General features: G+C 45.4%; 1 protein-coding gene across 1 annotated transcript in view; it reads right to left on the minus strand.

Annotated features, from left to right (window-relative positions):
• Window positions 1-25,977, minus strand: part of LOC143814893 (uncharacterized) — a 748,367-nt gene that overhangs the window by 59,555 nt on the left and 662,835 nt on the right. The window contains exon 25 of the mRNA XM_077293561.1: window positions 17,383-17,473. Coding sequence (XP_077149676.1) covers window positions 17,383-17,473 — 91 coding nt within the window. The remainder of the gene's footprint in view (window positions 1-17,382; window positions 17,474-25,977) is intronic.

A 25,977-nucleotide genomic window follows, 5' to 3' on the forward strand; every position in this document is an offset into this window, starting at 1 on the left:
TCCCCTGATCCCTTTGCCAGTGATAGAGGAGCATTTCCAGAGGATTGCGGTGGACATTGTGGGCCCGCTGGCCGTCCCCTTGCAGCTCTGGAAAGCAATATATTCTTACTGTGGTAGACTACGCTACCCGGTACCCAGAGGCAGTAGCTCTGTCGTCAACTAGGGAAGATAAGGTGGCGGATGCCCTGTTGGCCATCTTTTCATGGGTAGGATTTCCCAGGGAAATGCTTACTGATCGAGGGACCCAATTTATGTCTCACCTAATGGAGGCTCTCTGTAAGAAAATGCAGGTGAAGCACCTGGTATCGAGTGCGTATCACCCACAGACCAATGGCTTGTGTGAACGCTTCAATGGTACCCTCAGATGCTACGCATGCTGGTTGAGACACAAGGGCGCGACTGGGAGCGGTACCTCCCACACCTGCTATTCGCTTACCGAGAGGTTCCGCAGGCCTCGACGGGGTTCTCCCCCTTTGACCTCCTGTACGGCAGGCGAGTCCGGGGACCCCTTGGGTTGGTAAGAGAATCCTGGGAAGGGGAGCCGAACCCTTCTGAAGTGTCCATAGTGGAGTATGTCATGCGCTTCCGTGACAAGATGCAGACCTTGACGCAGTTAGTGCATGACAACATGACGCAGGCTCAGGCTGATCAGAAGCACTGGTACGACCAGAACGCCCGGGAGCGGACCTACCACGTGGGTCAAAAGGTGTGGGTGCTGGTTCCTGTACCAACGGATAAGCTTCAGGCAGCCTGGGAGGGCCCGTACGTCGTCCACCAACAGCTCAACCCGGTCACCTACGTGGTCACGCTTGACCACACTCAGGGTAGGCGAAAGGCCTTTCACGTCAACATGATGAAGGCTCATCACGAACGTGAACCTTTCGTCCTACCGGTCTGCAGCGCACCCGAAGAAGGGGAGGAAGACACCCTCCTGGACATGCTGGCCCAAGCCAAGGCCCGTGGGTCCATTGAGGACGTGGAGGTAAGCGCCTCGCTAGATGAACCACAGCGGTTGCAGTTGCAAACCACACTGGAACCCTTCCGGGTCGTGTTCTCCAACCGGCCTGGAAGGACTGAGTTAGCCGTCCACGAGGTGGACACCGGGAATCACGCCCCACTACGGCGAACACCCTATCGAATCTCTGACCAGGTTCAGCAGATTATGCGCCAGGAGATCGATGAGATGTTACAGCTGGGGGTGATTCGACGGTCAAAGAGCGCGTGGGCCTCACCGGTAGTTCTCGTGCCAAAGAAGGACCGGACCACCCGGTTCTGCGTGGACTACAGGGGGCTCAACGCCATTACAGCCTCTGATGCGCACCCAATGCCGCGAATCGAGGAGCTGCTTGAGAAGTTAGCTGGCGCAAAATACCTGACAATAATGGATCTGAGTCGCGGATACTGGCAGATTCCCCTGAGCCCCGAGGCGCAGGAGAAGTCCGCCTTTATCACACCCTTTGGACTGTACGAGTCCACGGTCATGCCCTTCGGCATGAAGAATGCCCCTGCCACTTTCCAGCGGATGGTCAATCTCCTGCTTCAGGGACTGGAGAAGTACGCTGTGGCGTACTTAGATGACATTGCCATCTTCAGTCCCTCCTGGGATGAACACCTGCAGCATCTCGAGGAGGTGCTCGGGCGAATTCACCGAGCAGGACTATCAAGCCGGGAAAGTGCCAGATGGGCATGAGGGAGGTTCACTACCTGGGGCACCGGGTAGGTGGAAACACCCTAAAGCCAGAGCCTGACAAAGTGGGTGTGATCGTGAACTGGCCCACTCCCAGGAACAAGAAACAGGTGATGTCCTTCCTGGGCACTGCAGGGTACTATAGGCGCTTCGTGCAGCACTATAGTAGCCTTGCAAAACCTTTGACGGACCTCACCAGGAAGAAGCTACCCCACATCATCAACTGGACAGATGGCTGTGAGGGGGCCTTCCAGGCGTTGAAGACAGCACTGTGCAACGCCCCTGTGTTGAAAGCAGTCGACAGCAGTCGACCGTTCTTGGTACAGACCGACGCCAGCGAGTTTGGCCTTGGTGCTGTGCTCAGCCAGGTTGACTCGGAGGACCAAGAGCACCCCGTGTTGTACCTGAGCCGGAAACTTTTGCCGAGGGAAGTGGCCTACTCCACCATTGAGAAGGAGTGCCTGGCCATAGTCTGGGCCCTGCAGCGCTTGCAGCCCTACTTGTACGGTCGCACCTTCATGGTGGTGGCCGACCACAACCCTCTGCGCTGGCTAAGCACCATGTGTGGAACCAATGGCAGGTTGCTACGCTGGAGCCTTGCCCTTCAACAATTTGACTTCACCATTAATCACAAAGCGGGCAAGGAGCATGGGAATGCAGATGGACTCTCCCGCCAGGGTGAACCCACGGAGGTGCGCATGGAGGCATACCGAGAGGTTCTGCCGCCGTAGCGCACGCCAAAAGGGGGAGGTGTCACGATATGGTATGAAATATCATAAGTTTAGTTTCTCTGGTCAGCCCAGGATGTGGGCTAAGAAACCCCCCTTGTCTTTTACTTCAGAGTTGAGCTTGCCTTTCCCCTGTACATGGGGGAGGAGTTTTATTGACGAAAGGCATTTACGACCGGCATTTCCTGTAGTAGAAAGTGCTCAGCTTTAACTGTTAGAGAAGATTCTAGAATCATGAAAGTCCTTTGTTCTGTTTTTGTAAGATATTAGGCAAACGATTTAAAATACGAACACAAAAATATATCGTCATAATCACACTCGGAGGATCTACCCATCCCTCGAAACACAGGTTTCTAGCTCCATCTGGTACAGAGGTAGGGATTTCTCTGTCAGTGTGCGTGACAGGTGGGACATGTTTGGTCTCACTGGAATGCCAGCGATGATACGAGATGAATGAGGGGTGTGGTGCGATTATGATATGTTCAGCAGCGGAATTACAAGTCTTAGAAAGATTTAGCTTATACTTAGTCAGAATGTAGAGAGAGGAGGGACTGGGATAGCCAGCCTTTTTGGTGATGTCACCAGGTTAAGCTATAACTGTTTGGCCGGACTCCAGCAGTGAGTCTGTTGCTGGAAGAACATGTGGGTCTGACCTGAAGAGCTGTACCTCATGCATTGGGATTTTTGGGAGCCCCTCCCCCTAGCATGGTGTTTGCCTGAACTGATATGAACTAAGAACATGTGAGTTATCTTTTCTTCCTTTAATCCTTTTATTTTCATAATTACCTTGTACATATTTGCAATTGTCTCATTTGTAACATCTTTGTAAAATATTTTTATAAAAAGCACTGCCTACATTCTGTGGGGTATATTATTTCATGCCAGTCCTTTCTCCCTGCTCTAAAGACGTACCCTAAGTCTCTTGAAGGGGAATTACGCTACTGTTTTGGGGTTAGCTCCGGACCCGTTTGATCGGAGCTGGTGGCAGCTTACCGTGTGCCGGCTTTTGGGGGGTCACTGTAGCGACTGCGGCTTGATAATTATTGTTCCTGCCTGAGTGGGAGTAGTTATCGCGTCGCTGCAGCGCGCCCAATAGCCAGTACATAGCAGGCAGCCTTTCTGGCGACTAATTACCCTAGGTGCAGTACCTAATCTGACCTGAGGGTAAGGGGGGCGCCAGAGAGCTGCAAGTGTTGAGTGAAACTGTAAGCGAGATACACAAATCCCTGCAGTTCATGGTATATTGAAGAGCAGTGGGATACCTAAAATAAGCCCCTGCTGTAAACTAAGAGGTCAATAGCCTCGTGTGTGTTTTTCCATCACATTGTGGCAGTGGAGGGATAACTAGGATAAGCCCCCTGCACATGTGATAGCCGTCTGTTGGTTTAAAGTCACCCCAAACCGTGACATATTGTGGGCAGCGGCTAAGGGATCTTGACAGTCACGGTGTGAATCGTGACAGTGCTCCTTCCCTTCCGAGCTCTGCCATACGCCCAAACAATGGTTTACACCCATATATGGGGTATCAGCGTACTCAGGACAAATTGCACAATTTTGAGGTCTTATTTCTTCTCTTACCCTTGGGAAAATAGAAAATTGGGGGCAAAAAGATCATTTTTGTGAAAAAATATTTTTTATTTTTACGGCTCTGCATTATAAACTTCTGTGAAGCACTTGGTGGGTCAAAGTGCTCACCACACATCTAGATAAGTTCCTTAGGGGGTCTACTTTCCAAAATGGTGTCACTTGTGGGGGGTTTCAATATTTAGGCACATCAGGGGCTCTCCAAACGCAACATGGCGTCCCATCTCAATTCCAGTCAATTTTGCATTGAAAAGTCAAATGGCGCTCCTTCCCTTCCGAGCTCTGCCATGCGTCCAAACACTGGTTTACCCCCACATATGGGGTATCAGCGTACTCAGGAGAAATTGTACAACTACTTTTGGGGTCCATTTTCTCCTGTTACCCTTGGTAAAATAAAACAAATTGGAGCTGAAATAAATTTTGTGTGAAAAAAAGTTAAATGTTCATTTTTATTTTTTCCAAAAATTCCTGTGAAACACCTGAAGGGTTTTTAAACTTCTTGAATGTGGTTTTGAGCACCTTGAGGGGTTTAGTTTTTAGAATGGTGTCACACTTGGTTATTTTCTATCATATAGACCCCTCAAAATGACTTCAAATGAGATGTGGTCCCTAAAAAAAAATGGTGTTGTAAAAATGAGAAATTTCTGGCCAACTTTTAACCCTTATAACTCCCTAACAAAAAAAAAATGTTGCTTCCAAAATTGTGCTGATGTAAAGTAGACATGTGGGAAATGTTACTTATTAAGTATTTTGCGTGACATATCTCTGTGATTTAAGGGCATAAAAATTCAAAGTTGGAAAATTGCGAAATTTTCAACATTTTCGCCAAATTTGTTTTTTTCACAAATAAACGCAAGTTATATCGAATAAATTTTACCACTAACATGAAGTACAATATCTCACGAGAAAACAATGTCAGAATCGCCAAGATCCGTTAAAGCGTTCCAGAGTTATAACCTCATAAAGAGACAGTGGTCAGAATTGTAAAAATTGGCCTGGTCATTAACGTGCAAACCACCCTCGGGGCTTAAGGGGTTAAGAAATGTTTAATAGGTTAGCGTACAGTAGGGCCAAAAGTATCTAACTTCTCGTGGAGGCAGCTTAAAACATATTTTGTCCAAAGCAAAAGCTGCTGGCCATGTATGTGATCTGGTGTCCCATGAGATCTGTTAATGTGTGGTGAGGACATGGTGCAGAAGTGGAATTTTTTTCAGTAGTGGGCAGTGGGACCGCGGAAGGTTTGAGTGGAGGTGCAGCCTAGGTGTAGTCTCAATGGGGCCTGAAAATTTTGCCCGTATGGGGCTCTGAAATTCCTGGTGGCAGCGCTGTGCGGAGACCAGAGGAGGTATGCTGCACATATGGTGGAACTGCAATAATGTCAGATGTTTATGGGAAGCCTTCAACCATCTAATATCTGAAATCTGTGGTATTCCAATAATTATAACTATGAACAAGCACTACTTGCCATCGACCTGGATTTATTCCCCTATGAAATACATACAGTGATTGTACATATTATCACTGCAACAAGAGTTACAATAGGGAGCTATTGGGAGAACCCTGAATGCCGGCCATTGTGGTAAATCACCGCTTTGATTAATGAAAATTGTTCATCAGAAAAAATGGTCTCATGTAACAACAATATAATGGAATTTCTCAAAAAAATGGAACATTCATCTGTCTCTTCGTTTGAACACTTATAACTTGCAGAATATCACTTTTAATACAAATTCATGGTCATCACCCTATTCTCCCCCAATCCCCAATAATGTTGTGTAAAATGTCACTGGAAACCAATGAATTATACTGAACACGATGTCATATTTCAATTCATTCATTGTTATTATGGTGTAATATTTGACATTTTATTTATGAATAATAACCTTCTCTGATGGTGTAAAGTGGAGGAGTGAATATTACACATTTTAACCCCTTAATGACCGGCAATACGTCTTTTTACTGACCTGAGATATAAGAGACTAGCCTCCCCATACAGGTGACAATCCAGCAGCTGCCGGCTGTCCACTATAGCTGACAACCTGCTGCATCAGCCACGATCAGTGTTGTCACCGTCCATATGTTTAACCCCTCAGATGCTGCTGTCAATAGTGACTACATCATATAAATGGTTAGAGTGCGGGGTCTCCCTATTTATCCCCATCGGCACCCAGAGATCATGATTGTGTGGTCCTGATGTTTGCCGTCAGCTCACGACCAGATAGCGGCCTCAGAGTCTCCCGGCTACAGCGGCCGGAGCAGAAGTTACCGACATTTAGATGGTAAAATACACAGTTTCATTTCTGTCATGTCACTTTGCATTAATTCCTGAAAATCACCTGAAGGGTTAATAAACTACCCGACAGCAGATTTCAATATATCGGGGGGCGCTGTTTATAAAATGGTCTCACTTTTGGGGGTTTCCCAATATATAGGACCCCTAACGTCACTTCAAACATGGATAGGTCCCTTAAAAAATATTTTCTAAATTTCCTTGGAAAAATGAAAAATTATTGCTCCATTTTTGAACCTCCTAAAATTCTAACAAAATAAAATAACATTTCACAAATGGCGCTGATGTAAAGCTGATACGAGAGAAATGTTATTTATTAATGTTTTCTGTGGTGTGACTATCTGGATTAAAGGGAGAATCATTCAAAGTTTGAAAATTACTATTTTTTTACAGTTTTGTCAAATTTGTTATATATTTTTTTTATAAATAAACACAAAACATCAATCTAAATTTACCATTATCATAAGGTATAATGTGTCACGAAAAAAACTATCTCAAAATTAGTGGGATATGCTGAAGTGTTCCAGAGTTATTACCACAAAAAGTGACACTGGTCAGATTTCAAAATTCTGCCCGGTCACTAAGGGGTTAATGCACTAGGGCAGAAAATGGAAGTAATAAATATATTATTAGTGTTTCTCTGCACCGTGTGTTTTATTCACATACAACCTCACTGCACGGATATTAATGAACACTCCACAGTGCATATATACACACACAACACTGTTTCATGGACAGTGAACTCACACTGAGCTCTGCTACATATGCACATTTACATCCACACAGCTCTGCTACATACGCACATTTATATACACACAGCTCTGCTACATACGCATTTATATACACACAGCTCTGCTACATACGCACATTTATATACACACAGCTCTGCTACATACGCATTTACATACACACAGCTCTGCTACATACGCACATTTATATACACACAGCTCTGCTACATATGCACATTTATAAACACACAGCTCTGCTACATACACACATTTATATACATACAGCTCTGCTACATATGCACATTTACATCCACACAGCTCTGCTACATACGCACATTTATATACACACAGCTCTGCTACATACGCATTTACATACACACAGCTCTGCTACATACGCACATTTATATACACACAGCTCTGCTACATATGCACATTTATAAACACACAGCTCTGCTACATACACACATTTATATACATACAGCTCTGCTACATATGCACATTTACATCCACACAGCTCTGCTACATACGCACATTTATAAACACACAGCTCTGCTACATACCCACATTTACATCCACACAGCTCTGCTACATACAGACACATACAGCTCTGCTACATACCCACATTTACATCCACACAGCTCTGCTACATACAGACACATACAGCTCTGCTACATACGCACATTTACATACACACAGCTCTGCTACATATGCACATTTATAAACATACAGCCTTACTACATACACAGATTTACATACACACAGCTCTGCTACATACAGACACATACAGCTCTGCTATATACTCACATTTATATACACACAGCTCTGCTACATATACCCATTTATATACACAGAGCTCTGCTACATATACCCATTTACATATACACTCATTGTATATACACATTATCCCGTTTGTGAAAACAAAGAACAAGGGTTTGGCTCTTGGTGCTCCTTGCCTCCGCACTGAAGCGGTCACTAACAAGGACACAGGGTGGGAGCCACATGCCAGCTGCAGCCTTCCCTATGGACAGTGAATAAGGCTCATTGTGGTCTAACTACCTCTTACAATACCTTATGCGCATTCCATTACTTTTGAAAGCTACAAAGGCCAAGTCTACCTCAATACATCTGTATTCCCAGCAATTGATAACAAAGGATAGTCCACCATGGGTGTGAACAGTTTCATTTAATTCCATTCTGCTGGCCAATCAAAATCACTTTTGACAGACACTTCAGACGGCAATCTGAGAGCCCGGGACCTAAATACGATATAACTACCATAAGATTGTCTTCCAGATGAAGGCTCGTGCCTGAGACAAAACTTTGCAAACCATTCTCTTTTGCACAAGATAAATTAAAAGACTTTGAAAACAACAGTTCTGTCTTCACATTTTTGGAGTGTGCCGGGGTTAGATCTTTTGTATTGTATTACCATTTTACCCCTGAGCACCTAACAGTGGTTGAGCCTGATCCTATCCGCTTTTTGTGATGTGTAACATGGCCTACAATGGTTTATGTACAATGCACACAGATCTATCATTGACCACCACACGCATAATTCTACTTTCCCTCTTGGCAATGGTCTTTTACAATTCTGGGAGTGTTGTTTTTTTTTTTAAATGGCATTTAATTGTTTATTTTTGTCATTGGATTGTGGTTACTTTGTTGTCACCTGATATAATAAAATACAACTTTGCTTCACTGCTATACGGGAGTTTATGGTCGGCTTCCCCCCACCCGACATTACCCCATTTGCAGTTCCTTCCAGGTCATGTGATCGATTACATGATCTGAAAGGTCCTTGAGCTTGTGGAGGGGAAGGTTCTTCAGCTGCTCACTCAGGACGGGCAGCCTCTGTGCAGGTCCCGGTACCTTCCCCTTCTGCTCTGCACCAGTAAGATAAGTGTGGGGCTGGAGGAGAGAGCAGTTCTCTCAGTGATCAGGAAGGACACCGTCTCATTGTTCTCCTCGGTCACAGGAAGCTGCCTCCAGTCTATAAGACGCACTCACTTATTAGGAAGATTTGTTTTTGCTAAGTGTGTCTTATAGTCCAAATATACAGTAAGTTCTAAAGTAATATCTTTCTTGTTTAATTATACAACTGTCTGTGTTTGTATTACTTGTAAAGAAAGTTTTTTGAGAGTCAACAAAATATGAATTTTCAGTAATTCATTTTCGCACACTAGGTATAATAACGGCTTCTCACTGTGTGGGATTTTTGATTATTTGCGGGTCTGTCCAATACTTTGACAACCCCTTCTCATTCCTCAGGTTCGATCCTGTTAAAATGAAAACAATTATACAAACCTCCTATACAGGTGCTGCTCCAGCGGTGTCAGCACTTCCATTCCTGGGCTCAAGTGAAGTTGTTACATCATGTGAGCCCTGCGCCCAGTCAGCAATGGCATCACTCTTCTTGTTGACTTTCAAGACATCCGAAGGCAGAAACAGTGACGCTGGCGCTGATTGGGCGCAGGGTTCATGTGATGTAACAACCTCACATAAGCCCAGGAACCTCACATGAGCACCACTGGCACGTCACGGGCAATGAAGGTGAGTATGACTGTTTTTATTTTAACAAGGCCAAAAATGAGAAATGACAAGAGGTTGTCCTAGTAGTGGACAACTCTTTTAAGAAGATACATTTTTCAGTTAAAACATTTCATCATTGTGGACATGAAAAGGGCTTTTCCCCTGTGTGACTGCTCTGGTGACTAAGAAAAGATGATTTCTTCACAAAACATTTCCCACATTCTGAGCATGAAAAAGGCTTCTCCTGTGCGTGAGTTCTCTGATGTCTGATAAAACTTGATTTATCTGTAAAACATTTTCCACATTCTGAACAGGAAAAAGGCTTTACCCCTGTGTGGATTCTCTGATGTATAACAAAATTTGATTTGCGGTTAAACAATTTCTCACATTCTGAACATGAAAATGGCTTCTCCCCTGTGTGGGTTCTCTGGTGATTAACCAAATCTGATTTATGGCTAAAACTTTTCTTACATTCTGAACAGGAAAAAGGCTTCTCTCCTGTGTGGGTTCTCTGGTGGCTGTAAAGAGTCGATTTCTGGTTAAAACATTTCCCACATTCTGAACACGTAAAAAGCTTCTCCCCTGTGTGGATTCTCTGATGGATATTGAGATTGTCTTCCCGGTTAAAACATTTCCCACATTCTAAACAGGAAAAGGGTTTCTCCCCCGTGTGGCTTCTCTGGTGCCTAACAACATCTGATTTCTGGTTAAAAGATTTCCCACATTTGGAACAATAAAATCTGTTCTCTGCGGTGTCAATTTTTTGATGTTTAACAAAACACTTTTCTAAGGAAAAACTACTTCCATATTCTGAACTTGAAATTGGCTTCTTTGCTTTAGAAGCAGTTTGTTTTTTAATGTCTATTTTGTGACTATGATTTTCCACAGTTGTCGGTAATGAATCAGAAGCCAGGACCTGTTTCATAAGATCAGATGACGGATCTTTGCAGTGAAGGGATGATGGCATATCGGGACTAAAGGCATTCACTTCAGTTGTATCCTGTGTGATTTCAAGATCATCTGATTTAAAAATTGGAGATGTCAGTTCTCCTTTTGATCTCCTAGTACAGTCATCTGCTAAGAATAAAACCAATTATTATTTGTGAATAAAATATCCTTGAATTTTACATTTTTTAACATTTTTATTTAAACTGTCTGTAAAAATGGCAAGCTATGTAAAATACTGAATTATTCAACAAGACAATGACAGTTCACGGTCTAATAGAAAAGCCACCAAACAATGTTATGCAGGCAAAAATAATACCAATAAAAACTTCTACTCATTTCACAAAAAAACAGGTCTGTCAGGAAATAGGAAGAAGTTCTGATTACTTCAATTACACATACAGAGCTCTCAGCTGCAGTTTCCTGTGCCTGCCAGCAAAAGGCTGGAATTCTAAGCCTGCAGCCTGCTATATGGCTGTAATGTGAGCCCAGTGTGCCAACACTGGGAACACTGAGGAATTTATATTGCTCTGTGCTGCGAAAGCCAGCCTCTGTATAAACCCCTCACTCCCCCCTCGCACCTGCTACTAGCTAAAACTGGTACAGACTGTTCCAGAATGAATGGGAATCTATTGTTCTTTTAAAGTTATGTACAGTATACTGGCACTGATCTGGGCTAGAGATATAAGGATTATATATTTCGGATGTCCATCGAGAGATCTATAACTCACTGAAATCGCAAGGAGCTAAACCCAACGAGTGCAAGGAGCAGATTTCTCCGTAAGCGGGTAATATATCTATGCCGTGTTTATACTTAATAGAACCCCCTGACGTGGTGAACATCCTGATCATAGTGTCATTCTCATAAGAGGTTCATACAGCGAGTTATGCATAGAAATGGTTTGTCATAACTCTAAGAAAAGGGAGGATTCAGCCTCTGAGTGAGGTCACCACAGGGGGGAGTGCCTTGGTTTTAGGCAGGGAGATAAGTGAGTGAGACAGCAGTCTTCAGTGTCTTTGTCCTGGGTCTAGCTGGGAGACAGATGTGTGATATGCGTCTAGATGTGAGCCCCTCCCCCACAGCACACGGTCAGCCATGAGATGAAATGATATGAATGAAATGTAAGTGTTTTTCAACTTTAATCTCATTTTATTTTTAATTGTACTGTACATATGATACTTGTCAACTTTTATAATCCCTTTTTATACTTCTGTAAACACTGCCTACCTTTTTTGGAGTAAAATATCTAAAATTACTAGCTTTGTCTCTCCTTGCTCTATAACATAGTCCCGTCCTCTGAAGTGAATTACGCTACTAATTTGGGTTGGCTCCGGACCAGTTAATAATTAAGAAATCGGAGCTGGTGGCAGCGGATTTTTCCTGTGCGTTTGGGAGGCTTTGTAGCAACTGGTGGTGTTGATAATTATTGTTCCTGCCTGAGTGGGAGTAGTTATCTCGCCCTCGCTGTAGTGTGCCCATTAGCCAGTACAAAGTAAGGCAACTAATTGTCCTAGGTGCAGTACCCGGTTTGACCTGGGGGTAAGGGGGCGCAAGAGAGCTGCATGTTCCAAACCGGAACTGGGAAGTGGGATATAGATAACCTTCAGAAAGGAACCAGGGGCAACCAAACAACCCCGGTTCATGACAAATTGGTGTGAGTGGTGGGGAAGATAAGGTTATCCTCCCCGTGAACCGTGACATATTGGTGGCAGAGCGGTGGGATAATAGAGCATTACTGATTTGGTTTGAGCAATCATTCCTCTCACTAAAAACTTGCACAGTTCTTGCGAGGACTTTGTGCAAAAAAGTTTTGGAGAACAAGCTCAGTGTTTACTAGTCCTGAGACGATACTGTGTGTACCTGTGATTACCCCCTCTCTTACTCTTTGTTTTCCTATCCTATCTTTTATTTGGCAATGATGGCCGCAAAAGGAGAGGACTGGTACACCCAGCAGAAGAAGGACACTCTTGTTGGAGTATGCACGTACCACAGCCTGGACCCCCATGGCAAAACCAAGGCCCAAATGGTCACGGAACAGGTGCAATTTGAAGCGGACCAAGCCCGGTCTCAGAGCACAGTGAGCACAGAAGCCAGCATCAACGCAGGTGGTGCTGCGGCCGAGTTCCAACCACTGAACGCCAGCCCTACTTGCAACCAGGGCGGATTGCACCCCCACCTGCCGAAGGCCTTGGAACTCCCCGCCGACGACCGTGATGGACGTCTGAGGCTGATCTAGCAATACCAAGTGAAAGCAGAAGCCCAGCGGGAGACGGAGAGAGCCGAGCGTGAGGCAGAGCGGGAGCACCGGCTGGAGTTAGCCCAACTCCAGGGGCCGAGGTCATCTCAGTCCAGCGGCGAGCCCAGCAGCGCTCAGATCCCTAAACCCCGGCCAGAACACTTTGTAGTCAAAATAGACAGCACTCCTATAGATTAATCTCTGTTATCATTGTACAGAAATTCACACTTGGCCTCACTGCACATTTAATGTTGTTGATCATAAAAGCGAAGTTTGGCCAGAAAGACTGGACCTGGTCTTGTAGGGACCATATGATCACATTCAGCAGCACAGAAGGAAGAGAAGGGAGATTCATCCGATAAGATCTCAGGGTTCTAGGAAGCCAACAGCATAATTACCCTCCACTTTCTCTCATAAAATTTTTCTTTAAGTGATTTTCTAACTTGTCAGCACATTCTAGGTACACTGTCATTTGGCTTTGCAATTTACGGATCTGGGCAGGTAACAGAGTCTCCTAATCCCAGGGGATAGGTGCATCCTCCATGTTGTAAGTTCTATAGAAAAGAGCTTTTAGCCCCTTCCCGACCTGTGACGCCACGTAGGCGTCATGAAAGTCAGTGCCAATCCGACCTGTGACGCCTATGTGGCGTCATGGAAGGATCGCGTCCCTGCAGATCGGGTGAAAGGGTTAACTCCAATTTCACCCGATCTGCAGGGACAGGGGGAGTGGTACTTCAGCCCAGGGGGGGTGGTTTCACCCCCCCCCCCCCCCCCCCGTGGCTACGATCGCTCTGATTGGCTGTTGAAAGTGAAACAGCCAATCAGTGCAATTTGTAATATTTCACCTATGAAAACTGGTGAAATATTACAATCCAGCCATGGCCGATGATATTGGAAAACCTGATCTGCAGTGCATTTTACCTGCGGATTTTTCAAAAATGGTGCGGAAAAATCTCACACGAATCCGCAACGTGGGCACATAGCCTTAGGGTTAGGGTTGGAATTAGGGCTAGGGTTGGAAATAGGGTTAAGATTAGGCTTGTGCTTAGGGTTATGGTTGGGGTTAGGGTTGTGGTTAGGGTTGGGATTAGGGTTAGGATTAGTGGTGTGTCGGGGTTAGGGTTGTGGTTAGGGGTGTGTTGGGGTTAGGGTTGTGATTAGGGTTATGGCTAGAGTTGGGATTAGGGTTAGGGGTGTGTTGGGGTTAGTGTTGGAGTTAGAATTGAGAGGTTTCCACTGTTTAGGCACATCAGGGGTCTCCAAATGCAACATGGCGCCACCATTGATTCCAGCCAATCTTGCGTTCAAAAAGTCAAATGGTGCTCCCTCCCTTCCGAGCCCTGACGTGCCGCCAAACAGTGGTTTACCCCCACATATGGGGTACCAGCATTCTCAGGACAAACTGGGAAACAAATATTGGGGTCCAATGTCTCCTGTTACCCTTGTGAAAATAAAAAAAATGCTTGCTAAAACAATTTTTGAGGAAAGAAAAATGATTTTTTATTTTCACGGTTCTGCTTTGTAAACTTCTGTGAAGCACTTGGGGGTTCAAAGTGCTCATCACACATCTAGATAAGTTCCTTTGGGGGTCTAGTTTCCAAAATGGGGTCACTTGTGGGGGGTTTCTACTGTTTAGGCACATCAGGGGCTCTGCAAATGCAACGTGACGCCTGCAGACCAATCCATCAAAGTCTGCATTCCAAAACGTCACTACTTCCCTTCCGAGCCCCGACGTGTGCCCAAACAGTGGTTCCCCACCACATATTGGGTATCAGCGTACTCAGGACAAACTGGACAACAACTTTTGGGGTCCAATTTCTCCTGTTACTCTTGTGAAAATAAAAAATGCGGGCTAAAAATTAATTTTTGAGGAAAGAAAAAAGATTTTTTATATTCACGGCTCTGCGTTATAAACTTCTGTGAAGCACTTGGGGGTTTAAAGTGGTCACCGCATATCTAGTTTAGTTCATTGGGAGGTTTAGTTTCCAAAATGGGGTCACTTGTGGGGGAGCTCCAATGTTTAGGCACACAGGGGCTCTCCAAACGCGACATGGTGTCCGCTAACGATCGGAGCTAATTTTTCATTCAAAAAGTCAAATGGCGCTCCTTCCCTTCCGAGCCCTGTTGTGCGCCCAAACAGTGGTTCCCCCCCCATATGGGGTATCGGCGTATTCAGGACAAATTGTACAATAACTTTTGGGGTCCAGTTTCTCTTTTTACCCTTGGGAAAATTAAAAAATTGTTGCTCAAAGATCATTTTTGTGACTAAAAAGTTAAAGGGCCACTGTCACCCCCCTCCAGCCGTTATAAACTAAAAGAGCCACCTTGTGCAGCAGTAATGCTGCAGTCTAACAAGGTGGCTCTTTTAGTTTTTGATTCATTTATTACCTCAAAAAAGCGTTTTAAAAATTGGCCACAAATACCAGATATTGTACCAGGAGGAGGTCCGAAGCGTCCTGTATGAAGCTCCCAACTGCCGTCACTCTTCTCTTCAGGGGCGATGGTATCCGCCCCCTGAGCGCTGTTATCTTCTGAAATCCGGCGCCTGCGCTGTGCGTGCCTGCCTGGGGCCTGCGCAGTGTTCATTGTCAGTGTGGCCACACTGTTGCTGAATCCCCCGCCCCGCACTGTTATTCATTATGCACAGTGCGGGGCTGGGGTTCCTGGGAAGGCGGGGGAGCTGGGGAGCGTCTAAACAGCGCAGTGCGCATGCCCAGGAACCCCAGCCCCACACTGTGCATAATGAATAACAGTGCGGGGCGGGGGATTCAGCAACAGTGTGGCCGCACTGACAATGAACACTGCGCAGGCCCCAGGCAGGCACGCACAGCGCAGGCGCCGGACTTCAGAAGATAACAGCGCTCAGGGGGCGGGTACCATCGCCCCTGAAGAGAAGAGTGACGGCAGTTGGGAGCTTCATACAGGATGCTTCGGACCTCCTCCTGGTACAATATCTGGTATTTGTGGCCAATTTTTAAAACGCTTTTTTGAGGTAATAAATGAATCAAAAACTAAAAGAGCCACCTTGTTAGACTGCAGCATTACTGCTGCACAAGGTGGCTCTTTTAGTTTATAACGGCTGGGGGGGGGTGACAGTGGCCCTTTAAATGTTAATTTTTTCCTTCCATGTTGCTTCTGCTGCTGTGAAGCACGTGAAGGGTTAATAAACTTTTTGAATGTGGTTTTGAGCACCTTGAGGGGTGCAGTTTTTAGAATGGTGTCACTTTTGGGTATTTTCAGCCATATAGAACCCTCAAACTGACTTCAAATGTGAGGTGGTCCCTAAAAAAAATGGTTTTGTAAATTTCGTTGTAAAAATGAGAAATCGCTGGTCAAATTTTAACCCTTATAACTTCCTAGCAAAAAAAATGTTGTTTCCAAAATTGTGCTGATGTAAAGTAGACATGTGGGAAATGTTATTTATTAACTATTTTGTGTCACATAACTCTCTCGTTTAACAAAATAAAAATTAAAAATTGCAAAATTTTCGCCAAATTTCCATTTTTTTCACAAATAAACGCAAAAATTATCGACCTAAATTTACCACTAACATGAAGCCCAATATGTCACGACAAAACAATCTCAGAACCGCTAGGATCCGTTGAAGCGTTCCTGAGTTATTACCTCATAAAGGGACACTGGTCAGAATTGCAAAAAACGGCCAGGTCATTAAGGTCAAAATAGGCTGGGTCATGAAAGGGTTTGTCATGCCGCCACTGCCGTCTTCCTCATCCTGTCATACTTACCTGTCTTCAGCGTCCCAGCGTTCCTCTCCTTCCTCAGCGTCTTCTCCCCAGCGCTCGCTCCCGGTCTCTGCTGCTCGCGCACGCTAGGTTCAAAGCTGCGCGTGCGCACTTCTAACCTTCGGCCGGCGCTCCTTATCGTCCTCTCTATGCTCCAGGAGGACTTGTACCCGGAAGTACCGTACTGCATCAGGTATTTAAACCACTTCCTGCAGCCCCTCAGTGCCTGATGATCACTTGTGCTTACTAGTGCTCTTGGCCGCCTGAGCTCTTAGTGTGTTTTCTATCTTCTGACTTTGGCTTGTCTTTGTTTCCGCAGGATTCCTGTCCGTCCCCGTGCCGCTGCAATATCTAGTTTGTTCCTATTCCTCGGCAATACCTTGCCAGTTCCTGTGCCGCTGCAATACCCACTCGGTCCCTGTGCCGCTGCTATATCTCGCCAGTCCCTGTAGTGTTTCCGTCTGTATCTGAGTTTCTTCAGTGTTCCTGTTTAGTCCTTTTTTCCTCATCATATCTGCCAGTTCCGTTCTCCTACAGTGTCCTCCTTTTCCGTGCCCATCCTTCCCGCCTGTCCCTGGTCTTTTCCTGTCCTGGTCCTCCAGCTTCCGTGGCGATAGTCCCTCACGGGCCTGCCCCTAACTCTCCCTGTATAGGGGGCGGTCCATCTGGTCAGCTCGTCCGTGAGGGGTTCGTCGTCACGGTCCAGAGGGTCCACTTTTTGTTTAGAACCGTCACAGGGTTAATGCCCAAATTCATTTGAACAGTTTTGGGTGGAGGAGAATGTTGTGGTCTAGAGGTAAAATGGTGATCACACGATTGTGATATGGCCGCACTACACCACCGATAAAGCAGCCACAGCCGGTGACTGAGGAGAATCTGTGACTTCTCTGCAGTTAGTGGTCACTACTCACCTGGGTAGCCATATGTAGGAATCTCCTCTTTACACCGCTCATCCCCCCTCACATATGTCTCTGTAGTATTATTATGGGTCAGATCTTCACCCTGAAACAAATATTGTAAAAGTCACCGACAGATGGAGAAGTCCCATCTATGATGAGCTCTAATCCTGCCATCTCCACCGTTCTCATTACACAAGTATGTAGAAAACATATTTTCAGGTGATGCATGGAGCGCTGCCCAGAGTCCTCAGTGTCCAATCAAGAGTTGAAAAATATTTAGAATTGAGAGTCCTCAGTGGTTGATACCTTTTAATGGCTAACTGAAAAGATGGTAACAAATTGCAGCTTTCGAGACTACATACGTCTCTTCATCAGGCAAAGACTAAAACAAATTCTGAAGAATCACATATAGAAAAAAAAAAAGGGGGGGGGGGGGAAACCATGGATAAGACAGGTGACATGAAGCAGAATTACCATGTGTGATAAACAGTTACGTCCATAAATATTGGGCCAATTCTTAGATAATGATTGTTTTATTGTCCTGTGATTCGGGTCTCTGTTGTGATGACCCCACATGGTCTGAGGGGCAAGTTCCTTAATTGATGTAAAAAGACATAAATCAGTGTGACACATTCATTCCTGCAGTTAGAGTGTCAAAGGTCGTCATCAGTTTATATTCCCAGACTCTCCTGTCTTTCTGCGATTTGAAGTTACCTTTTAGTACAAGTAATTTCATGTCCATAATGTTATGATTTGTTATAATTGTAGGAGGAAATGAGCAAACAGGTATACTAAAAATAGAAAAGTTTATTATTGCAAATCACCAAAATACACTAAACAAGTCATCACAAACAATTTTTGCAGGAAAAACAACACCAAAAGGCGCCACGGTATCTCAGTATTTGATTACTTATTGCTGAAAACAGATATATTTCTCAGATAAGGTGCAAAGTGCAATATCAGCATTATATGTATACGGCATCACCATAGACCCCATAGTAAAGTGCTACCAATAGCTACATCATATCAGGGGTGAAAATACGCCAAAAACTGCTAGGTAAAAATAGTAACAACTCTTTATTAGAAATATTTAAACAGATGTATACAAAACAAGACATACAGGGTACACAAATAGTTCATGTATGGCGGACAAAAACCACTGTAAATCGCACCAGGGGGACAGAGAACAGCCAGTGACAAGCCAGGACAGGTAAGTGTCATCAATTGATAATGTATCCTTAAAGTGCATAGTGCTGATGAGTACCACTTATACCTGGTAAATCACCATACCTATCTGTATACCAAACACAGGGGTCAGTTAAAGGTGACAAAAGAAGTTTGCCCATGTAGTGTATAGTGCAGATGGGTGCCACCTATACTTAATAGACCACAACACATGTATATAGGCAGAAAAATATGGTCAATTAAGAAGTAAAAAAGGACTGAATCTGTCTTACCCAATAGAGTCAGTGCCAGTGATTGTCCGGCGGCCCCGACGCGTGTTTCGCGTTAGGCTTCCTCCTAGGAAGGGACCCCCCGAGGAAGCCTAACGCGAAACGCGCGTCGGGGCCGCCGGACAATCACTGGCACTGACTCTATTGGGTAAGACAGATTCAGTCCTTTTTTACTTCTTAATTGACCATATTTTTCTGCCTATATACATGTGTTGTGGTCTATTAAGTATAGGTGGCACCCATCTGCACTATACACTACATGGGCAAACTTCTTTTGTCACCTTTAACTGACCCCTGTGTTTGGTATACAGATAGGTATGGTGATTTACCAGGTATAAGTGGTACTCATCAGCACTATGCACTTTAAGGATACATTATCAATTGATGACACTTACCTGTCCTGGCTTGTCACTGGCTGTTCTCTGTCCCCCTGGTGCGATTTACAGTGGTTTTTGTCCGCCATACATGAACTATTTGTGTACCCTGTATGTCTTGTTTTGTATACATCTGTTTAAATATTTCTAATAAAGAGTTGTTACTATTTTTACCTAGCAGTTTTTGGCGTATTTTTACTCCGTGGTTTGTTGTAGGAGTTAATTAGTAGTGGAGTTTGCGCATTGTCATTTGTTTGACGTCCATGATAGGGTGTATCCCTATGATAGGTTTGCATTGATATGCATCAGTGGTATTTGTATTTATCATATCAGGGGTGGAATGCTCACCTGGGACTAAAATACAGGGATACCGGACCGGGTGTGGATGCCCCGACGCGCGTTTCGCGGGTTAAAAGACCCGCTTTTTCAAGAGGATGTGGCATTTGCTCAACCAGGACCTTTTATGATCCTTTGAACCGGCATGTGATGTCCGGCCGGCCAATCACAGGGAACGTAGCGGCGCATGCGCACTGCAAGCCAAAGGCTCCCAGCAGATGGAGCAGGGCGTCATCGTCATCACGCACGAGCGGGGAGGAGGAGCGGTCCCCATTCATACGGACAAGGAAAAAGACGCGCCGCTGCACAGCCAGGATCACAGCGCGCAAGCGCACCCCCACTGTAACACCAATGAACAACATGAAAACATGCAGTGTGTGAATAACATCATGCGCACAAAAAGAAAGTGCATATAAGCGGGGACATGTATAATACAGACCAAAAAATATATACAATAAATACATAAATATATAACAGTTCAATTCCACAAATGGTCTTGTATACAGCACAGTCCCATATCTTAGTGTGTATTATACACTTGCAAGGCACAGATGATTCCAACATTGGCGGGTAGAAAAGATGGCAGAGAGTCAATTGAGAATTCCTGCTTTGAACAACAAATGAGAAAAATACGAATGAATACAAACCTATAAATAAAATGAGTAAAACCAAAAAACATTAAAAACACACCCAGACCCCGGGAGACAAGAATAGGAAACATATTCTATTTTTAGTAGACCTGTTTGCTCATTTCCTCCTACAATTATAGCTATTTCTTGAGCGGGTCTTTTTGTATCTTGCGGTCCTCCGGACATGCATATTTTTCTATTGGGGTTTTTGTGCCTACTAATGTTATGATTTGGGAGACAGAAATGTATTGCCACAGGTAGATCCATTCTTTTTTCTCTTATTGTGTGGCGATGAGAGTTCATCCTTGTTCTCAGTTTTTGTCCTGTCTCCCCCACATACAGACCCCCAGTTGGACATTTAGTACAAATAATTAGGTACACCACATTAGAAGTGACGCAGCTGAAAGGACCTGGGATCTTGTAGTCCTGATGTGAGTTGTGATCTTTATCTTGTCCGTGGTCATTATGAATGGACAGGTTTTACATTTTTTCTGGTTGCAGGGAAAGGTTCCTGCAGCTGTTGGAGAGGACAGGGAGCTTCTGACAATGATGCTTCTTAGATTTGGGGGCTGCCTAAAACACAGTAGTGGGGGGTCTGGAAAAATGGATTGTAATCGGGCATCTTTTTGTAGTAAAGGTTGTAATTTCCGTGCAGCTCCCCTTAGCCCCTCCAGATTTGGACTGTAGGTGACCACTAGAGGCACCCGGTTATTTTCTTCTTTAGCTTTGTAATGTAGCAGGTGATTCCTTGATATTCTGGTGGCTCTTGTGACCTGATTTTCAATTGTTCTTGGATGGTCCCCCTGATTCAAAAAGGTCTTTCTGAGGCGACCAAGGTGTTCATGCCTGTCCATGGGGTTGGAACATATACGATTGTATCTGATGGCTTGGCTGTAGACAATGGAGTTTGTGTGCTGTGGATGGAAACTGTCCCATTTAAGGTATGTTGGACGGTCGATTGGCTTCTGATACAGGGATGTCTCTATTTCATTGTTCTGCAGCTTAATGATGGTGTCCAGAAAGTTAATTTCAGTGCAGGAGTAGTTGAGTGTCAAGTTGATGGTGGGATGAAATTGATTAAACTGTTCATGGAACGTCTTTAGCTGTGGCTCAGACTCCGTCCAGATGATTAAAATATCATCAATGTAGCGGTAGTACGCCAGAGGCCTGATGGGACATGAGGACAAAAAGTCGCTTTCAAGCTTGGCCATGAAAAGATTTGCATACTGTGGGGCCATTTTACTTCCCATTGCTGTGCCAGTCTCCTGTAGATAGATCTTCTCGTCAAACTCAAAGTAATTGTGGGTGAGGATGAATTTTATAAGTTTCACCACAGAATTTGCATCAGTCCCTGTGTTTTCCAGGAAGAATTTGCAGGCATTAAATCCATCCTGGTGTGGGATATTGGAGTACAAAGATTCCACATCCATGGTGACCAGGATGGTTCCTTCTGGTAGAGGACCTATTGCTGATAGGTTATTCAATAGGTCAGTTGTGTCCTGAATGAAGCTGGGTGTATCTTTTACTAGGGGTTTAAGAACACCCTCTACCCATCCAGATACCTGCTCAGTAAGGTGCCCACACATTAAATAATTGGTCTTCCTGGATTTCCAGACTTGTGGATTTTGGGAAGCATGTAGAATGTCCCTGTTCTTGGACTTTCTGGTATCAGGTCATCGGCTCTTATGGATTCGTCGGGCAGACAAGATACTAACTTGTTTAGTTCCTTGCAATAATCCTGTGTAGGATCCGACTCCAATTTTTTGTAGTAGCGTGTGTCCATAAGTTGTCTGTTTGCTTCCTTCATATAGTCTGATGTGTTCATCATGACTACTGCACCTCCCTTGTCAGCAGGTTTGATGATGATTTCTTTGTTGGTTTTCAGAGACTGTATGGCCTTTCTCTCCTGGGCACTGATGTTGGATGCTTGTGTCCTGTTAGTATCTATGATGGTGGATTTTATCAAATGTCTGAAGGAGTCTATATATTTATCCAAATGAGGGTTGCGTCCCAGTGGAGGTGTCCAGTCTGACCTCTTCTTTGTTGTTAGGATCCCTTTTCCTTCAGTCCAGGTGGGTTCTGAATCTTCTGTATCATTGAAATATTCCCTCAGGCGCAGTCTCCTGAAAAAATGTTCCATATCACTGCAAAGTTCAGTTTTATCCAGGGCCTTAGTAGGACAAAATGGACGTAACTGTTTATCACCCATGGTAATTCTGCTTCATGTCACCTGGCTTATCCATGGTTTTTTTCCCCTTTTTTTTTTTTTTCTCTATACTATGTTGTGCATAAATATGTGATTCTTCAGAATTTGTTTTAGTCTTTGCCCGATGAAGAGACGTATGTAGTCTCGAAAGCTGCAATTTGTTACCATCTTTTCAGTTAGCCATTAAAAGGTATCAACCACTGAGGACCCTCAATTCTAAATATTTTTCTATCTACTGGCTAACACGGTACCAAGATATATTTCTTTCCAATCAAGAGTTAAAACTTGAGTATTTGAATTATATTTAAAAATGTATTGCTAGGTGCATGGAAACTGACAAAAGTGAATTATTGATTACTTATTGGAAACTGCGTCCCAAGGTGCACAAAAGTCCCACTTTTACGGCACACTGTGATACTCACCTAGCTTCCCGGATCCCGCGCCGTGTTCCTCCTCCTCCTCTTCTGGGTCGAATGCAACTCCCGGCTTCTTTATGATGCCGGGTTGTACTAACCCAGAAGCGCTGTCCTGCCTGGGCAGCGGCGATATTTCAGGTCGCTTCCTGCTAGAGGAAGCGCCCGATTATTATTGTGCCCTTCCGTGCTCCCACCAGGTCCAGTATGTCAGGTCCCTTTATGCTTCCAGTACGTGCGTGCTCTGCTCAGTCCCTGTACACTTCCAGTGTGTGATCTGCTCAGTCCCTGTACGCTTCCAGTGCGAGCGTGCTCTGCTCAGTCCTTGTATGCCTCTAGTGCATGCCCTGCTCCATCCTGTATCCGGTACCCTCTGTGTGAACCCCGCCGTGTCCTGAGTCCTGGGTTTTCTCTGTGGCTGCTCCATCCGTCTGGTTATCGGTGAGTACCCCGATTCTCCTTGTTGTCACCGGCCGGCCCTCTGGCACAAGCTATCGCGGTGTATCTCCCTCCTAGGCTTGCCCCTATCGGTCCCTGTATAGGGGTCGGTTCCATCTGGTCAGCTCGCCTGGGAACTATTGTCACCGCGATCCAGTGGGTCCACTCCTGGAATCTTAACAGAATAATCAGGCCATAGACCCCGCTGTTGCCTCGGCTGCCGCTCAGAAGGAGTTGGTGTACTTGCTGGAGAATCAGACGCGTATGATGTCGTTCATGAAGTCCATGGAATCTCGGTTGCCCGCTTTGCAGGCCTCTGACCCTGGGAATGCTTCCCAGCTCACCAGTCTCCAACAGGAGCTAGTTCAGCAGCGTGACACCCAGACTCACATATTAAGCTATATGGCTTCAGTGGATGACTGTCTGCTTTCCCTTCAGTCTGCCTCCGCGGCCTCTGCTCAAGCTCAGTCTCATAACCCTGATCCCTCTCCGCACCCTCCACCACGTCTTGGTAAACCACCCCGGTATAATGGTGACCTCAAGCTGTGTCAGGGTTTTTTGAGTCAATGCCGCTTACATTTTGAATTATTGCCGCACCAATACCCCACCGATCAGGCAAAAGTGGCATTTGTGGTTTCCCATTTGGAGGGCAAGGCTCTGGCCTGGGTAAATCCTTTGTCGGAACGTGATGATCCCATAACCTCTCAATTGTCTACCTTTTGGGAGACCTTTCACAAAGTGTTTGACGAGCCTGGTCGTGTAGCCTCAGCTACTGAGGCTCTCTTTAATCTCCACCAAGGCTCCCTTACAGTTGGGCAATATGCTATTCGTTTTCGTACTCTGTCCTCGGAGCTGGGGTGGAATAATGAGGCACTGGTCGGAGCATTCTGGCGTGGGTTGTCGGGTCGTATTAAGGATGAATTGGCGGGTCGGGATACTCCAACCTCCCTAGAGAATTTGATCTCTTTGGCCACACGTATTGATCTACGCTCTCAGGAGCGCTCCTGGGAGTCAGTCCAGGAGAGGAGGTACCATCGTCCGTTTTTTTCCATTAATAAATCTCTCAGCCCGCGATCTGTTGCGTTTTTCTTCCGTTCCCGCGCCTGAACCTATGCAGGTGAATCAGTTCAAGATGGCGGATCAGCGTCGGAAAGAGAGGGTTGCACAAGGGCTTTGTTTTTATTGTGGTAGTGCTTCGCATTTACTCCACTCCTGCCCCGTTCGGCCGGGAAACTCATCCACCTAGGTCAGGTTGGAGAGGCCTCCCTGGGTGTGTGTGACTCCTCTCTAGCTTTAATGATGTCTGTACAGATAACTTCTGTGAATGGGCGCTACTCAGTGTTGGCGTATTCGGATTCGGGCGCGGCAGCCAACTTCATTAGTCTGGAGGAGGTCAAGAAGCACCAGATTCCGGTCAGGATCCTAAAAGGAGCAGCGTCCGATTTCTTCTGTGGATGGTAGGCCTTTACAAGAGACCATCACGAGGGTTACGGAAGAGGTGGAGTTGCAGGTGGGGGCTCTGCATCGTGAGAGAATCTCATTCTACGTCTTGCCCAATTTATCCCATGCAATTCTTCTCAGGCTAACTTGGCTGAGAGCACATGAACCTATCCTGGACTGGCGCTCGGGGAACGTTCTTCGTTGGGGCCAGCACTGCCATGATCAATGCCTGTTATCAGTTCGCCCTGCCAAAATTTCGTCCCATATCCGCTCCAGCCGGGGTAGCAGTCGCTTATTTGTCCTTCGCAGATGTCTTTTGCAAGAGGGAGGCGGAGAGTCTTCCCCCGCATCGGCCATATGATTGCCCGATTGAACTCGTTCCTGACTCTACGCCTCCCAGGGACAGAATATATCCGCTTTCTCCAGTTGAACCGCAAGCAATGTCGGAGTATATTAAGAAGAATCTTGCCAAAGGCTTTATACGAAAGTCTTCCTCTCCCGCTGGCGCTGGATTCTTCTTTGTCAAGAAGAAAGACGGCTCACTTCATCCTTGCATTGATTACAGAGGGCTCAATGAAATTACCATCAAGAACAAATACCCACTGCCGCTTATCCCAGAGCTCTTTGATCGCCTGCAAGGAGCTAAAATTTTTACTAAGCTTGACCTCCGTGGGGCCTACAATTTGGTCAGCATCCGTGCTGGAGACGAGTGGAAGACTGCATTCTACACCCGGGATGGGCACTACGAATATTTGGTCATGCCCTTCGGTCTCTGCAATGTTCCTGCAGTGTTTCAAGAGTTTATAAATTACATCCTCTGGGATCTTTTGCATTCCTGCGTTGTGGTGTACCTTGACGACATTCTCGTTTTTTCTCTGGATCTGCCTACCCATAGATGGAACGTTCGTCAAGTGTTACTTCGTCTGAGAGAGAACAGTCTCTATGCCAAGTACGTAAAATGTATCTTCGAACAGACATCCCTGCCTTTGTTGGGGTACATTATCTCTGATTCCAGTTTAAAGATGGATCCCGAAAAGGTGTCCACCATCCTCAACTGGCTGCGACTCCTCGGGGTTAAGGCCATCCAAAGATTCCTCGGTTACGCAAACTGTTACACGCATTTCGTTGACCATGCACCTCTCGTCACTTATTCGCAAGGGATCTGATCCCAGTATTTGGCCTTCGGAGGCCGAGGACGCCTTTTTGACTCTGAAGCAAGACTTCGCACAAGCGCCCGTACTTCATCACTCAGACACTAATAGACCATTCATTCTCGAGGTGGATGCTTCCGCCACAGGAGCCGGGGCTGTGCTCTCC

The sequence above is a fragment of the Ranitomeya variabilis genome, chromosome 3, assembly GCF_051348905.1.
Source record: "Ranitomeya variabilis isolate aRanVar5 chromosome 3, aRanVar5.hap1, whole genome shotgun sequence".
In the NCBI taxonomy this organism is placed as follows: domain Eukaryota; kingdom Metazoa; phylum Chordata; class Amphibia; order Anura; family Dendrobatidae; genus Ranitomeya; species Ranitomeya variabilis.